Source organism: Gorilla gorilla, chromosome 4, assembly GCF_029281585.2.
Source record: "Gorilla gorilla gorilla isolate KB3781 chromosome 4, NHGRI_mGorGor1-v2.1_pri, whole genome shotgun sequence".
NCBI classification, from domain to species: domain Eukaryota; kingdom Metazoa; phylum Chordata; class Mammalia; order Primates; family Hominidae; genus Gorilla; species Gorilla gorilla.
Genome location: NC_073228.2, coordinates 61,862,693 through 61,877,834, shown reverse-complemented (window position 1 = coordinate 61,877,834; position 15,142 = coordinate 61,862,693). Strand labels below are relative to the sequence as shown.

General features: G+C 51.6%; 1 protein-coding gene and 2 non-coding genes across 3 annotated transcripts; 1 reads left to right on the top strand and 2 right to left on the bottom strand.

The window, feature by feature from the left end:
• The first annotated feature begins 3,834 nt into the window (after positions 1 to 3,834).
• On the top strand, positions 3,835 to 3,961 carry LOC115934865 (U6atac minor spliceosomal RNA). The gene has a single exon (XR_004070604.1). It is a non-coding gene; the product is annotated as a U6atac minor spliceosomal RNA (small nuclear RNA).
• A 3,663-nt stretch (positions 3,962 to 7,624) lies between these two features.
• On the bottom strand, positions 7,625 to 7,735 carry MIR193A (microRNA mir-193a). The gene has a single exon (NR_106387.2). It is a non-coding gene; the product is annotated as a microRNA mir-193a (primary transcript).
• Positions 7,631 to 8,478, bottom strand: LOC129533836 (uncharacterized). The gene has a single exon (XM_055388547.2). It carries the CDS (start codon positions 8,226 to 8,228, stop codon positions 7,815 to 7,817), a length of 414 nt encoding a protein of 137 aa, XP_055244522.1. The 5' UTR covers positions 8,229 to 8,478; the 3' UTR covers positions 7,631 to 7,814.
• Positions 8,479 to 15,142: the final 6,664 nt, after the last annotated feature.

Sequence of the window (15,142 nt, the reverse complement as noted above, 5' to 3'; positions counted from 1 at the left end):
TCTATTACATTAGGTCGTACCCTTTTTGTCCTATCACATTCCTAGATGGTTGTCCCTTCTTCCTCCAATCTAAGCATAAAAATAGTTTTCCCTGGTTCCCTGGGTCTTACTTCTGAAGGCTCTCATGTCATGTAAAACACTGATTAAATAAATTTGTCAAACTTTTCTCCTGTTAACCTGTCTTTGTTACAGAAATGTCAGCCGTGACCCTTACGGGGAGGAAAGGGATTGCACCTTTCTGCCCCTACAACCCCAGATACACAACTTCAGTCCCCTGGGCTGCTTAGCTCTAATATGATTACACATCTAAATGCAATACATGGAGCAAAGTGGTATTATTTTTCTGGGAAAAACCAACATCATAAAAGGGTCTTTATTGAATCAAAGGGCTCATGAACTGTTCTCTTGCCTAATTATGGCTCCCAAGTGAACAAGGCTGGGTTTCCAGGCAGGACTCGGCACAATTCTCCAGCCCAAAGACCAATGGGTTATTTGTCACAACTTGTCTAATTACAACGAAATCTACCCCAAGGACGAAAGGGAGAATGCCAAGATAGGTTGGCAGCAGCCCCCTCCCGCCTCTGGCTCTGGAAGCAGGGAGCTGGTCCTCAGGCCTCTCTGTATGGCAAGGAGCTGCCCCCTGCTCCTTCCCCACCCCTTACACTCTAAGTCAGGATCCTGGACCCTGCCCCTTCCCGAGGTTTAGTTTAAGTGGTTTTCCAGCATCCCAGTACTGCCCCCGTAACCTCATCTCTATAGAGAAGGCCCATTGTCGAAATGAGGTATTTTGGCAGATGTTTGAACATTCAGAGATTTGGCCGAGGTTAGCGTGCACCCAGGCCTGAGCAAAGATAAACGCTTGCCATCACCAGACACAGAAGGAGGAGAGAGGGTGTATGCCTCGGGCCAGAGGAGGGTTCACCCTCCACACCAACCAGACCAACCAGCTGGAGCAAGCAGTCTAGTTGACTTTTCCCAGACACACAGTGGTCTGGCTGGGCAAGTTGAAGACTAACATTTTGCTTGTACTGCAGTATCTGTTTAATCGCCCTCAAAGTTTCAAAAGCAAAGACACTTTTCAAGAGAGACAGGGTCTTCCTCTATTGCCCAGGCTGGAGTGCAATGACCCAGTCAATCACAGCTCATTGTAACCTTGAACTCCTGGGCTCAAGCGATCTTCCCACCTCAGCCTCCTGAGTAGCTGGGACTACAGGCACACACCACCATGCCTGACTAATTTTTCCTTTTACTTTTTCAGAGGCAGGGTCTTACTATGTTGCCCAGGCTGGAGTGCAGTGGTGTGACCAGAGCTCACTGCAGCCTCAAACTCCTGGCTCAAGCAATCCTGTCTCGCCCCTGCCTCCAGAGTAGCTAAAACTACAGGTGTAAGCCACCATACCCAGCTAATTTATTTTTTATTTTTGTAGAGATGAGATTTTGTTATGTTGGCCAGGCTGCTCTGAACTCCTGGCCTCAGCTGATCCTCCCACTTCAGCCTCCTAATGTGTTGGGATTATAGTCGCGAGCCACTGAACCCAGCCTTTCTCTTTTTAAGATATGGCCCCCTCCCCACCCTTCTCATGTTCTTAAGCCTACAAAAGCAAGCTTGACAAGAAGGAATTCAGCAGAAACTCATCCTGACTCTCCCACTAACCTCTCCCCTCAGATAGGCTTAAGTGGTGGTCGCATGAACCCAACCCCCGGAAAAGGCTGTGACTCCTGGCCCCCCACCTCCACCCTACGCCCCTCCCAAGTGGTAGACATGTCTCACTGAAGAGGCAGGACCCACACAAACTCACCCCTACACCCCACCAGCAAGGATTTGCTTTTCTTCCAGTGTTTTCTCCCCAGATACTAAGCCAGCAAGCAGGCACACCAGCCTCAGGTGGTCCTTCTTTGACCTCATTGTCCCATGGACCCTGGGATGAATATGGTGTCACCCGGGAAGAACTACCATGTACCACCCCCAACCATGCGCCTGGTGTTTCACACAGACATTCTTGTTCAGTCCTTATAATGCCCTGAGAAGTAGGCACGTATTATCACAGACAGGGAAATTGAGTCTTGGGAAGACGCCCCAGGCCCGACACAGCTAGTCTACAGGAAAGCCAGGTTTCTGATGCCAAAGCCCACGCCCTTTCCCTGTCTTAAGCAAAGAAGCATTTTCTGTTTTCAACCAGCCTGCTGGAAAGCCAGGTGCTACCAGCTAGTAAGCAGCAATACAACCGAATTCTTTTCAGGAGGGTGGGAGACATGGGCGAAAAAGAGGGTTTGTTTTACAATGGACAAGGAGGGAAAAGAGAGTATTTCTTAAATATTTGCTTGGGAGACCAGAATTTAAGCCTCAGTCACCAAGAACGAAAAGCCAGTGTTTTCACTTGAACCCCACATCCCCCAGGGCAGAAATCCAGTGAGAGGAAGCGAGTTTCATGAGAATGAACCACAAAGTCTTCATAGGCCGATCCAAATTTCCCAGCTGCAATCTCTGAATCCCTCCCCCAGCCCTCCCATCCTCCAAACCACAGCCCCAGGCTCCACCCCGTGCCTTCCTCAGCTCCTCCTCCTTAGGATCTTAGAAGAATGCCAAGGGGGGTCTGGTGTATTCAGTCCAGTCACCCACTTGACAGAGAAGGGGGCTCTCAGGCTGCAGTGATGAGCTCAGAGGAAAATCAGGCAGCGGGACTTTCCACATGGCACCTCCCTGCCTGGTTCTCCTGGGCAGCAAATGCAAGGGGTCTGGCTATGGGGTGATTTCAAAATTCCTCAGACCGTGCCAAAGGGAGGAGGGAGGAAGTACCCACAGTGGGTAAGATGTCACCTGCTCTGGGTCCTGTAAGCCCTGCCCCCTGCCCAGAGCCAGTGAGGCCTGCTGAAGGCTCTTGGGCGCTGAAAAGATTATGGTCTATCCCTACCTCCAGTCCGAAATTCTAAAGAAAAACACCACTGAGCCATAAAAAAGTCTAAGTCCCAAGAAATTCTGATTTTCACCCCCAAAATGATTACTCTGCAGCATTTTTTGGAATATCAAATTATTTTCTCCTCCCCCACACCCCCATTCCATTTTGTCCCCTGCTTGACTGGTCCCACTAGAGGATGTTTAGTTTGCCCACAGCATGAGTGAGGGAGCAAGCCTTGAGCAGCTGTGGCAATTCAAATGTCTTCCCTGGGACCTTTTCTGAAACGTGCTCAGTGTCAGGACCGGACGAGTCTTTGGGCCTTTAGGAGTGATGCACTGCTGAGCAGATGTACAAGGCGGCCACATCTGCTACCCAGGGTTCCTTTAAGGACTCGGTGCCAGCGAATCCAGGCCCAGCCACCTCCTGTTCTACAGCCCCAGCTTGCTGGCTTCCGACCTGGGAGGCTGCACCTGGAAGCCTGGGGGTCCTGCTCCTATGGTACCGAGGCAAGCTGGGAGATTCTGGGAGGGTCTCTTCCCCTCTGAGTCTCGACTTCAACCATACAATGAGGACTTACAATACCATTAATCTGCTCTCAGAGCTGGGGCAAAAATCAGAGCAGGCAGCGAGGGACCGTGCCCATCTTACTAACGGATACCCCAGCCTCTGCCTGGCCCAGTCCCTGGCACATAGTTGTTAGACCACAGAAACTGAGAGGATTGAGACCCAGATAGAGGATGGGAATCCCAGACAGTATCCCCATCTGATGGTTACGATACCCCTGTTCCCAGTGGATTAAGTAACTTGCCCAAGGCCACATGCTCCCAAGCGATGGAGTTAGTCCTCGAACCTACCAGACCCACAAGCCCGAGTCTCAATCACTCTGCACCGGTCTCAACCAACATGTATATACACGCAGATTCAAAATAAGAGAGCTGGATTGTATGAAAGGAGAGAAGGTTAGCACTCCCCTTGACAAGGATGGAAGAGGCCCTTGGGCCTGACGACACGCGTATAGTTAAGGTACTGCCACCTACATCGTGGCATCTAAACATCATTTTTTTAATTTAAAATAATAATTTAAGGCAGGGCGTGGTATTTCACACCTATAATCACAATACTTTGGGAGGCCAAGGTTGGGGGATCACTTGAGGCCAAGAGTTCAAGACCAGCCTGGCAACATGGTAAAACCCCATCTCTACTAAAAATACAAAAAATTAGCTGGGCATGGTGGTGCACGCCTTTAATCCCACTGAGGCAGGAGAATCACTTGAACCCAAGAGGCAGAGGTTTCAGTGAGCAGAGACCATACCACTGCACTCCACCTGGATGACAGAGTGAGAATCTGTCTCAAAAAAAAAAAAAAAAAAAGAAAGAAAGAAAGAAAGAAAAAAGAAAAATAAACAGGCCGAGCGCACTGGCTCACACCTGTAATCCTAGCACTTTGGGAGGCTGAGGCAGGCAGATCATTTGAGGTCAGGAGTTCAAGACCAGCCTGGCCAACATGGTGAAACCCCATCTCTATTAAAAATACAAAAGTTAGCCGGCTGTGGTGGTAGGCGCCTGTAATCACAGCTACTCGGGAGGCTGAGGCAGGAGAATCGCTTGAACCTGGGAGGTGGAGACTGCAGTGAGCTGAGATCGTGCCACTGCATTCCAACATGGGTAATAGAGTGAGAATCTGTCCCGGAAAAAAAAAAAGAAAAAAAAAGAAAAAAAAAGAAAGAAAAGAAAAAGAAATAAAATAATAATTTGAAAATCTTTATTAAAAAAAAAGAGCCAGGGGACAAAGACTACCAGTCAGAGATCTACTGGTTTGTGCCAGACACCCTGACATACATCTTTTGTAAGCTTCGCCACAAGGTAGGTATCATAACCCTCATCCCGCAAGAGAAGAATCTGGGGCACAGAGAAGTCACTGGGCCAAAGCCATGCAGCTGGTGAGCTGCAGTTGGAACCCAAGCACATCTGGACGCAAAGTGCGCCTCCATGGCCTTCACACTGGGCTGCTTCAAGAAAAAAACCCTTCACGGAAACCAAAATGATCCCTTGCTTCTGAGACAACTCTCTTTCAGGGACTTATCACAGATTAGGAGCGCTGTTCTTTTGTGTAAAAAGAACTGAGACTGGCCAAATATTTACCAGCCCGCGCAGAGGGCTGTAGACTGGCCCAGCAGCGGAATTAACTCCTCCTGCAGTATCAAGGGCCAAGCTGTTGCTAGACAAAGTGGAGGAGAGAATCCTCACCATTCAGACAGCTCAGCTTTGGGCAAAGAGGAACCAAAGGAAACCCAGGAAAGCAGCCAGGGGCTCGGCAGGGATGGCCACCAACAAAACCCTGGAGGGATTTCTTCTAAGGTTCAGAACTTCCAGAGTTGCTAGGAGTGCAGATGAGAGGACTGGCTTCTCCCAATACTTCCTTTGTCATTCCGATCGTGCTGGACAAAAACTGATCTTTAATCTTTCATAGGTTGGGATTTTTCTTTCTCAAAAAAAAAAAAAAAAAAGCCAAAAAGGCAAGGTTAATTATTCACCAGGCTGCAATTTACCTAAGAGTTGAGGGAATGCAAGTTTCTTCCCAGTAGGCAGGACAGGGAGTCCAGCTGGATTTTTAGGAGTCTTCCGTCAGTCTCCCTGCGGGTCTCGCTAAAACCCTCCCCCTCCTACCAGCTTTCTACCTTGCATTTAGCTGCTTCCTGAAGAAGGCTCCAGGGTAAATCAGTCTATGTTCAAGCTACTTCCCCTTGAAACCTTGAGGTACCCATCTTTGAAGGAGGGACTGGGGGTGGGGGTAGCAGCCAGGAAGGAGGCCTCTGCTCCAGGAAACTATGAATTCAAGAGAGAGCAAAATCCAAAAGCTCTCCACTACAACACAATTCCTCAATACAACGGCTTACACGGAAGCATAAATCAGTTGCAGGAGGCCAGGCTAGCCCAGCCCACTGCATAGCTGATTCAATCACATTTTGCAAAGGAAAAAAACCCAAGAAGGAAAAACCTAATCACTCACTTCCCCCAAAGAAACGAAGCACCAAGTCATTTCCTAAAAATCTCTAAAGCCCTGGCCAGACCCAGAAAGAATGGGGCACAGCCTGAGGGAAACTGCCGGGGGCACCACAGTGCTCCTCAGGCCTCATTCCCAGCCCTGTGAGTCCACCTTCCCCAGCCGGTCCCCTCCAGGGTGGGTGCAGGGCAGCCAGCCGGGCCTGCTTTTCGGCATCTCATTGCTCCAGCCCACTTCTGGGATGTTTTATGACCACGCAATATTCTGGAGATTTCCACTTCATTTACTTTTAGACACTGATCCCCAGGGCTGGGAGAGGCATTGGTTCAAAGGGAGAACTTTGTTTTCCCAAGCTGATTCAGCGCTCCAAAGAGCATTTTTCTTAATTAGGGGCGAGGTCTCCAGTTGAAGCTCCCATCAGTTCCACTCCTAGACAATTTTGTCTCCAAACTAAGAATTTGTCAAGATGTTCAGAAATCTACCCCATGGCCAAACTCTTTTCTCCCATAATTCTGACATCTGCATGTTCCACCGGCTAAGCCTCCAGGACAAAGCTAACATGGACAAAAGTTAGGCCAACTGCAGGACGGGGTATGTCCCTTCCTGGCCTCCCAGGCCCAAACCTGCCTCCGTGACCCCAAAACACACCTGACTGCCTACCACACACCTGACTCCCCTGTGTTGGCTCCCACATGCCCCCAAAACAGGGACAACAGCATGGGCAGGACGCCTGCAAAGGACTACTCTACACGTGGCCTGCAGAGGGAGGGAGCCTGTGGGAAAATGCCTCTTGAATGGGTTTTTACACGACCTGGCAAGGGGTGGGCCAACCTGGCCGTGATGGTTCCTCCCTCTCACCATCCCTCCTCCCAGCTCCTAAAAACCTCTCCTGTTTTCCAAAGCCAAGTAAGACAGGGACCAGACGTTCCCTATTTTGTCAACCAGTTCTTCACACAGTTCAAGTCACCTCACTGCATGTCCCCAGATGTTTTTCCACGGCCAAGAGCCAAAAACACAACACAAACAAAAGGACAAATAACCAAAGTTCCAACACCAGGCAAACCCGAGGTTTCAGGGGTTGGTGGGTTTTTGTTTTCGGGGAGTAGAAGCAAACGCACTAGAGGAATAGATAAGAGACTTTAAAGGAGAGTTTAAGGAATTCCAGCAAAAAACTTGAAGAGGACTGGAGTGGGTCCACATTATGTTGCATCGGTCAGGGAACAAAAGACTGGCCATTGGGAACACATCCACAAAGATCCATCTTTAATGAAATGGTGTTTGGGAGAGGAACAGGGGCTTCCTGCGCCACCGGGCCAAACCTCCGCTTCCCACCTCCCCAGGGGCAATTCTAGAAGTCAGGCCCCGTTCTCCCCACCCCCAAGCTCAAGGTTGCCGCCCTGGAAAGCACAGCGGGGCAGGCCTCGGTAAGTGGCAGGGCTTGGCCCATGGGTAAGCCGGGTCCCGTCTGTCCACTCAACCCAGGTCGCCGGGGCGCGGTCCACGTCTGCCCAAAGGGTACGGACCCCAAGCAGTGACCGACTCACACTTCCGAGAGCGTCGCTATTTCTCCAGCGAAGTGCGGGGATTTCCCGAATCACCGCACGCAGCCGGGGCGAGCGCACCTCACCACTCCTTCTCCAGCGTGGAACTGAGAGGCAGCCCGGCCGGAGCGCACGCCAGCCCGGGAGGAAGCCGGCCTGGGGCGAGGACCGTGGAGAAGACGCTGGTCCCGGGGGCCGAGAACTGGGACTTTGTAGGCCAGTTGATCCGACACCCTCATCTCGCCCGCAAAGACCCAGCCCTCAGCTCCCATCCTCGGAGTTCGGGGTGCGTCCCCGACGGGCTTCCCGGGGCTGGGTCCGGCCGCCGGCTCTGTGCACCGCGCTCCGCTCCGCCGAAGCTCTGGGTGTCCCTCAGGCGGCGTCCCCCGGGAAAGTCCACCGCCCCGCCCGACCTCGGGTCGCGGGCTCCAAACCCAGCCCTCCAAGGGTTACACGACGCTCGGCGGCCTCCACGCCACCCCCGGGCCGCCTCGGCTCAGGCCGAGGGACAGCGCTGGGGGAGGGGGAGGTGCGGGGACCAAAGCCTCCCCACCGCAGCCCCACTCCCGAGTGGGGCGCAAGAGTTACGCGCCGAGAAACTTCGCCACGCTCCCACGCCGCGCCTGCGAGGCCCAGCTCCGCTCTGCCTCGGTTACCTGCGCTCAGCTCGGCGGGCGAGGGGCGCGGGGCGCGGGGCGCGGGGCGGGAGCCGTGGCCGACCTCTCGCAGCAGGCCGCACCCTCCCGCAAGGCCGAGCTCGCACCGCTGCCTGGGCACCGGGGCCATAGCCGCTAGCCGGGGCCCGCGCCCCGACGTTCCGGGAGCCCCTCGAGCTCCTGGCCGGGGGCCGTGGCCTCGCTCGACCTGCCCGGGACCTGGGGGCCGCCGCCGCCCCCTCCGCTAGGAGAGCGAGCCCGGCGAAGCCGGGAGAGGAGCGGGGCGGCGAGACCCCTCGAAAGTTGGGGGGGTCGGCTTGCTCGCCGCGGCCCGACCTGGCTCCACGTGCTGGTGACACATCAGGAAGGCTGCGCGCCCCGCGGCTCCCGGCGGGCGGACGCGGCCAGCGCCCGCCCGCACCGCCTCCCGGAGCCGAGCGGACGGCGCCCCGCCCCGGCCCGCCCTTCGCCCGCCCCTAGGCGGCACCGCCCCCGGCCGCGACGCCCGCTCCAGCCTGCGGCACCGGCGGGAGAGACCCTGACGGCGGTGGGGGGTGGCCCGGGTTCCCAGGTCCCGGGTGGCCCGCCCTGCCCCGGGGATGGGGTCCCGACGCGGGCGGCCCTACTCGACAGTCTGAGTGCCTTCCTCCCAGTCACGCAGTCCTTCCCGCCCCGGAGCCCAGTAATTTTCCCTTTTCCTCCTTTGACCCGTCCGAGCAGCTGCCAGCGCTTCCTCCCGCGGAGACCGGCGCGGGGAGCCCCCTGCCGGCCGCTCCGCTCCTGGGCCGCGCCCCCGCCCGGTGGAGCGCGCCTGCCGCCGGCCTCAACTTCCCCATCTGGAACCTGGAGCCGCCGGGCACTTCTGGCAGGGCTTTGGTGGCAAAGATTATAAATTAAAGCGCCAAGCATAGTACCGGGCAGCATACTTTCTTGAGATGTTAAAATTTCGTGCTTTCAACTCCCAGTTCCAGCGGCCTGCAGACAACCTCTCTTCCTGGCTGTGCTGTTTGAAAAGCTGAGTTCCTTTAGGGAGACTGTGGAAAAGGAGTGGGACAGAAAAGTGTTGAGGCTGAGTAAGAGCTGTCCCAAGATTAGCGAGGGGTGGGAGGTCAGTGGAATCCCCTTGGTGGAGACCTGCTGCCCCACTGTCTCTCCGGAGACGCCAGGATGTGGCAGAGTAACTGCGTGTCTCCTCTGGGACCTGAACCAGGCCTCTACCAAGATCCCCAGCCTCAAGATGGCCAGGATTCCAGGCACCGTGGGTGATGGGGAAGCCCAAATAACCACTGAGGTTGAGTTTCCCAACCTCTTCAGGTCGAGATTTGGAGCCATTTAAAGAAAATAACGTGACATATCTGTTTGTGTCCCGACATAGATATTAGCTATGTTCCTGCCTTCTCTTTCCTGGCCTCACCAACCCAGATCATGCCTTTAAATCTCACTATGAGGCTGGGCACGGTGGCGCACACCTGTAATCCCAGCACTTTGGGAGGCCAAGGCAGGATTGCTTTAGCCCAGGAGTTTGAGACCAGCCTGGGAACATAGTGAGACTCCGTCTTTACAAAAATTAAAAAAAAAAAAAAAAATTAGCTGGGCGTGGTGGCACACACCTGAGGTGGGAGGATCGCTGAAGCCCAGGAGTTAGAGGCTACAGTGAATTATGATCGCACCGGCACTCCAGCCTGCGTGACAGAGGGAGACCCTGTCTCTAAACTTCACTTTGGTAAGGATTGAGTGGTTTATCTGGTATATCTGATCCCCACATCGGGATCCCTGGGTGGGACATGTCCAGGAGCTGGTGCTCCCAGGAGTGCGTAGCTGGGGGAGGGATGGCGGCCAAGCGCTGGCAGAGATGCCCAGTGCTGGGGCATGGACAGCGCTGGCCCCAGGCCTCTGTAATCGCCATTTTGTGGGAGCGCAGGATTAGAAGGGAAGAAAGAAGATGCCCTGACATTGCTGGAGATGCAGCCGGGGCTGGAGGGGGTCTGGAGTTAGTGCTCTGCTTTTTCTTCCCCTTTTATTGCTCGCTCCAAATCTGACAAACCCTTAGGATCTCTGAGACTCAGGAGCCAGGAGGAGCCGGTGTCCTGGGGGGATGAAAGGGCAGGGTTGTAATGGGTTTACCCCGGTGCTGATCCCAGAGAAGCTCGAAGAAGATTAAGATTTGCTCCCTGGGCCTGAAATCTCCCTGCTACCCCCTGACCACATCAAAGGACACGGCCATGGGGGGTGCCTAATCCCATCAATGGAATCAAAGCTGGACAAGAAAGGAAATTCTTCGATCTTGGGGCAGCAGCAGGATGCAGCTCACTACAGAAAGGCAGATCGAGGGCCTGGCCTTTTCCACTGGTGGGAACATCCCAAGAAAGATCCAGTCCACAGGCAGATAGGGCCTGCCCTTTTCTTCCTGAGGTGGCCACTGCGGGAAGGTCAACCAGAAGAACTTGGGATACCCAGCAGCAGGACTGGACCTGCCTCCAGGGGCAGAGAAGGACCCAGGGGGCAGGGGGTGGGGGCTCACCCAACATCCCAACATCATACAGCTTTTCTGGCTCCCAGCTTGACTTCTGGAAGGGGCTTTTGCATGTGACACTCCTTGCCACCAGCGTTTCCCAAAAGGTGGTGCTCATATGAGAGATGGTTTTAGATAGAAAAAAATGTAATATGTAGTATTAAATGTAAATTTTCTGAATATTGCTGTTACAATGAGGCAAAAATGGTTAAAGTGAGCCAACTCAAAGACAAGAATTTAGTAAATAATGTTATAGGTAGTATTCTGATATGACAACAATAATGGCAGTGGTATGCAAATGCAAATTACTAAAGTTAGAAAAATAGACCAGGCGCAGTGGCTCAGGCTTGTAAGCCACAAGCACTCTGGGAGGCCAAGGCAGGCAGATTGCTTGAGCTCAGGAGTTCAAGACCAGTCTAGGCAACCTGACGAAACCATGTCTCTACAAAAACAAAAAAACAAAACAAAAATTAGCTAAGCGTGGTGCCGCGCACCTGTAGTCTCAGCTACTCGGGAGGCTGAGGTGGGAGGATCACTTGAGCTCAGGAGGTTGAGGCTGCAGTGAGCTGTGATCATACCACTGCACCCTAGCTTGAGCAACAGAGTGAGACCCTGTCTCAAAAATTTAAAAAAAAAAAAAAAAGAAAAGAAAGAAAAACACTCCTTTCAATCATCTTTAGAGAAATGTTGCCTTAGAACAGTAGCTTTCAAACTCCGTCATGCCCCATGATAGGAAATACCTGTGTGTGTACGTATGTATATATGTGTATGTATCTATGTACATGTGTAAAACAAATGTTTTATGAAACAATTCTTATGCACTCAAATATATATTCTGTGTTACCGTTTCATTGTTAGAATGCTGTTTACAAGCTGTTAAATTGGTTTCACTTAACAGGGTTACCTCCTGCTGTTTGAGAACTTCAAGAACATACCATGATGATGATGATATTAACATCTCTCTGTTATTTTTATTTATTTATTTATTTATTATTTATTTATTTATTTATTTGAGACAGAGCCTCAATGTGTTGCCCAGACTGGAGTGCATTGGCGTAATCTCGGCTCACTGCAACCTCCGCCTCCCAGGTTCCTGCCTCAGGCTCCCTAGTAGCTGGGATTACAGGCGCCCGCCACCATGCCCAGCTAATTTTTGTATTTTTGGTAGAGACGGGGTTTCACCATGTTAGTGAAACCTGACCTCGGGTGATCCTCCTGCCTCAGCCTCCCTAAGTGCTGGAATTACAGGTGTAAGCCACTGCACCCGGCCCAGAAAGAGTTCTGAGAGAAGACATAGGCATCCTGGGGACCAGAGGGAGAAAAGGGCTGGTGATAACCTGAAGTACTTTGTAGGTGACTATGGAATTTGTGAGGTTGATTTTCTCAGCATATTCTGCTTAGATGGCAATGCACCTGGGTTTTGTTTCTCTCGGCCCAAATGATCTGGACCAAGGGATAGCCCCAGAATCAGGGGAAAGGCAAGCAGGAAGGGAAATCTTTACTGCAGAAAAACTACTCTGGCATTACCAGACTTGTCACTGCTTATGGCCTGTTTCGATTCCTCACCTTCTCTGCAACCTTCTGAGAGTTATTTCCTGCCTCTGAAGTTCAGTTTCCTCATCAGCAAAATTGGGACGTGATTTTTTTCTCTGTGATTTCTCCCAACTTGATTGTTCCATTACTGGAGGATGAGAAGTTGAGTTTTCTTTTTCTGACCTTCATTCATTCAGCCAACAAATGAAGAGCCTCATTTTATATACCAGGGGAAGAGAAGACAGGACGCTTGCCCTCAAGCAGCAGCAGAGGGGTAAATTCCCCAGAAAGGAACCCATTGTCTCCAGGTGTTGTCATATTTCAGCAATGCCATGGCTGTGCTTTCAGCTGAATTCAGTTTTCCTGGATGATGGGGTCTGGGGAGGAGGCAGGTGACCTGAGGCTCCCTACCCAGGCTGGCCTTCTGCACGTGATGCTGAGGATGGCTCCTGGGAAGTGAGGTCACACAGTGATCCCTACTGGCCCCAGGTCCCAGCCCTCTTACTCAGTGTTCTTTGAAATGCTTTCAGGAGCCAAAGCACATGTCTGGAAAATATTAGAGCCCTTGATCCAGAAGTTAAGCCTTTGGCCTATGAGCTTTATCTTTGCCCTCACTCTCTGTGACTGAATTGATTCTTGTCTTTGAGTTCCCACTCTGTGTGTGATGGTCACTGTGCCATGTTACCCCTTCAAGAAAGGGTTTGTCCCAGCTGCTTGGAGTGCTGTCAACAGACTGTCTTCTGCCATCAGAGCCGCCTAGTCCAAGCTCCCTGGACAGCCCACATCCAGTGAGTGGTGGGGGAGGGGGGCTCTCCCTCATTTCACACCTGCTTCCCACCCTTTCCCAGGTAGAATAAGCATTCTGCACATTAAGCTCTGTCTAGGGGTCTGCCTTCTGGGGAATCCAACCTTTGACAGTGTATATCTGTGTCCCTCTCTTGCCCCTAAAGCCTTAATATTGTAATCAAGTATAGTGATTTTGGTCACCATCTGCTGTTCCTATCGATCAGGCATGAGTGTTTGACAAGTGAGGTGCCAGTTTGGCCTACAGGCTGGCAAAGAGACCATCTCCTGGGTGCATGTCAAGTTAATAATGAAGATGACTTTTCCTAGAAGATTTGAGCTCATGCTGTAGACAAGCATAATATCTATGATAAAGGTAGAGCTTTCTGGGTGACCTAGAACAATCACTTTCCTTCTCTTTGCCTGTTTCTGCAGTGTGAAATGAGAGGGTTGGCTGGTTTCATTTCTATCAGTGTATTATTCCAAATTGGTAAATTTGTCCCCAAGTATGGGGTTAGACCTTTGGGGTTTGCTAATAAAACCATCTACAGGGAATGATAATTTGTTTCTTAATTCAAAAATTGATTTTACCTGCAGGTTAGAGGGGCCACAGGGGAAAGAAAAGAACCCCTGCCTGCTTAGATGCAACCTAGATCATGATATTTGAGTGTCAAAGATGACTGAATGAGGGCAGAGATACCCAAGATCTGGTTGTGCTCTGGTGAGTTCGTATTCATCCTGCAGAACCCAGCCACAATGTCACTCCTCAGGGAAGTCTTCCCTAGCCCTTCAGGTCAGGACCTTCCTTGTGCCAAGGCTCTGTCTCTGTTCCAGCTGCTGGAAACACAGACATGAGTGAGACACCATCCAAGTCCTAAGGGGCTTCCAAGTATGGTGCGAGACACACAGAGGGGTCCCAGACAAGAAACTGAGTGACTCCTTACCTGGGGGAATCAGAGGCTTCTCAGAGGAGGTAATACCAGAGTCTCGCCACAGGCAACCAACCTGACTCCGATCCAGCATCTGGATCTAACTGCCAATTTGATCTGCAGGAAGTACTGAGGACTGAGGAGCTTACTGGGTTGCACCAAGAGTTTGCAGTAAGCAAGATCTAGACTGTGGGAAACCCTCCAGGTCCAGTGGCCCAGGGTCCTCAATAGACACACTGCCAGGAAATGAAAGGGAAGGAAGGGGTACCTCCTGATTGAAAAAAAAAGCTTCTATCCATTTTTTTAAATGAGCAAAGTTAAACTATAGTGTACAAAGATGTCGCGATGCTCAATTAGGTGATAAACTAAAATGCAAGGAAGTGATTAGAGGGTAAGGATACTTATGGCCCTGGGGAGGTTGTGATTAGGGGGGGACACATAAAAAGGGTTTCTGGGGTATCCGGCAAAATTCTCTGATTTGGATAGTGTTCCCCTTATAATTCATTAAGGCATTCACTTGATTTGTGTGGTTTTCAAATTTGTTTTATTGTATAGTAAAAGATTTAAAAACATATTTCTTCGGCTGGGCACGGTGGCTCACGCCTGTAATCCCAGCACTTTGGGAGGCTGAGGCAGGCAGATCACGAGATTAGGAGTTCGAGACCAGCCTGGCCAACATGGTGAAACCCCGTCTCTGTTAAAAATACAAAAATTAGCCGGGCATGGTGGCAAGTGCCTGTAATTCCAGCTACTCGGGAGGCTGAGGGAGAAGAACTGCTTGAACCCAGGAGGCGGAGGTTGAGGTGAGCCAAGATCGCACCACTGCACTCCAGCCTGGGTGACGAGTGAAACTCCATCTCAAAAAAAAAAAAAAACAACAAAAAAAGCATATTTCTCCAGGCTGGTATTGGGCTAAAACTCATAGAATGAGGCATAATATATAGACTTGCCAAATTCTGGTCTATGTTTTTAAAAATATCCTGGAGGTTTTAGCTGCCCACAAATGACTGTGTCTGCCTGCGTGGCTCTCAAAATGCAGTACCAGAGGCCCTATGTTTTGCCCTGGACACTAAGGAGGAGCAAAAGGGAGGACTCTACCAGGGGTAACCAGCATGGGCGGAGCCTTTGCAGCTCCAGCGCTTCCCATCAGGGAGGACTGCTTATAACTCCCTGGATGGAGGAGCCCTGGTCACATCTCATCATGAGGTCGCAATGGTCAAGCCCCATTGCAGAAGGGGCTACTATGATGGGTGGGGTGGCCTGTGATCCCCTTGCTTCTGCAAGGTC